Below are 1,859 nucleotides of genomic sequence, written 5' to 3'. Positions count from 1 at the left end.
ATTTTAAAAAATTAAACAAAAACTAAATGTTTAATTATTTACTCGATAATATAAATCTATGAAGCGAAAAGTTTAATTTTTAAAAAACTTTCTAAATTTGTGAAATGTTACAATATCTTCGAATATGACAATTAAAAAATATTTTACTAATCTTTATATATATAGTTATGATTTTAATAATGAAATAATAATCCGAAAATATATATATATAAGGAGATACAAATACATGTGAAAGTTTGAAACAATCTATTCTATGAAAAAATATATTGTATACGTATTATGTTTTAAAAATTGATAGACACATATATATCATAATATATATCAATTTAGAATTGAAAACAAAATATTTATATAAAAATAAATTAAAACAAAATCTACGCGGTTGCGCGGATCGAGATCTAGTTATAATTAAAGTTCATCAGTAAATAATTAGTGGACATATCAATTCTATTAATTAGGAACATGACTTATTGATATATGTTTGGTCTAACAATTTTAATATAATTATTAAAACATCTTACTAATCATTTTTAAAAAATATTTACATATTTATATGATTACAAAAAAAAACACAAATATGATTAAAACACAAAAATATGAAAATTAAATTAATGTAAAATATTTTTTTAAATGATTAGTAACAAAAAAAAATGTGAAAGAAAAAATATATCCGTCCTTTACCGTCAAAATCTAGTTATCTTCTCAAACAGTAGCGGGATAAAATTAAGCCTAGAAAGTATAAACAAAAAAGTATACAAAGCTCAAAGAGCAGTGACAATGGCGGAAAGTATGACGAGCCTATCTCCCGAATTCGATCCCAGATCTCCCTACTATGTCGATCCAGATTATCAACCCGACGAAAATCTCCCTATGGTTATACTCAGCCAAGCAGACGACAACTACTTCATCTGGAAAAGACATTTTCTCCAATTCCTTCTAAGCAAGAGCAAAACCGACTTCGTCAACGGCACCTTCGTGATACCAGAACCTTCCTCTCCGCTATACGAACCATGGAGAGTGTGCAACGCGAGGGTCAAGTGTTGGATGATGAATTGCGTGAGCGAAAACTTGAAAGACTATGTGCGTTATGCGGAGACGGCGCAGAAAGCTTGGGATGATCTCCGTATGATATTCGTCCCGAGCGTGGATTTTAAGATCTACCAGCTTCGTCAGAGGATCCCGACGCTGAGGCAAGGTGGTGACTCGTTGCCGAGATATTTCGCGAACATGAGGATCGCTTGGATGGAGCTTTGGGAGTATGATCCTTTGCCGGAGTGTGCGTGTGGTGGTTGTCGGTGCGAGATCAAGAAACGTGCCAAGGAGGCGAGGGAGAAGGAGGAGCGTTACGCGTTTCTGATGGGTTTGAATGAAGAGCTTAGCTTAGTGAGAACTCAGATCATGATCATGGATCCTCCTCCTTCGTTGAAGGAAGCCTACTCCTTGGTTAACAAAGCATAATCGAGGATGAACTCGTCAAGATGATGAAGAGTGTTCTCTCCTGAACTAACTCTTTGTTTTTTGTTATGTCTTTTTTTTTTTTTTATAAATCTGTGTGTTTTCTTGTGTTATGTTTTATGCTCTGTGTTTCTTGTTATGTTTTTTTCTTGAATAATACCACCTTGGATTCTGTTCCGACCACTGATGTATGGTTTGTGTGCCTCTCAAATCCTTTATCTCTGCAGCTACTTCTTTCATATTTGGCCTTTCCATGCATTCCCATGAGTCTTGTATACTCGACATCAATTCATGCAGCTTCCTGGATCTCCCTCTGATTATATTCATTCATTACTTGGCCGTCAACAACCTCATGCAACCTATTCTCTGTTAGAAATTAAATAACATAGTGAAGTACAAGAAAG

The 1,859-nt window shown here is 34.1% G+C and overlaps 1 protein-coding gene across 1 annotated transcript; it reads left to right on the top strand.

Annotated features, from left to right (window-relative positions):
* The first annotated feature begins 777 nt into the window (after positions 1 to 777).
* LOC106397929 lies at positions 778 to 1,458 on the top strand. Its single transcript, XM_013838560.2, has one exon. The coding sequence runs from the start codon at positions 778 to 780 to the stop codon at positions 1,456 to 1,458; it is 681 nt and encodes a 226-aa protein (XP_013694014.1).
* Positions 1,459 to 1,859: the final 401 nt, after the last annotated feature.

This window comes from Brassica napus, chromosome C5 (genome assembly GCF_020379485.1).
Source record: "Brassica napus cultivar Da-Ae chromosome C5, Da-Ae, whole genome shotgun sequence".
Lineage (NCBI taxonomy): Eukaryota > Viridiplantae > Streptophyta > Magnoliopsida > Brassicales > Brassicaceae > Brassica > Brassica napus.
This window is presented reverse-complemented; position numbering and strand designations above follow the sequence as displayed.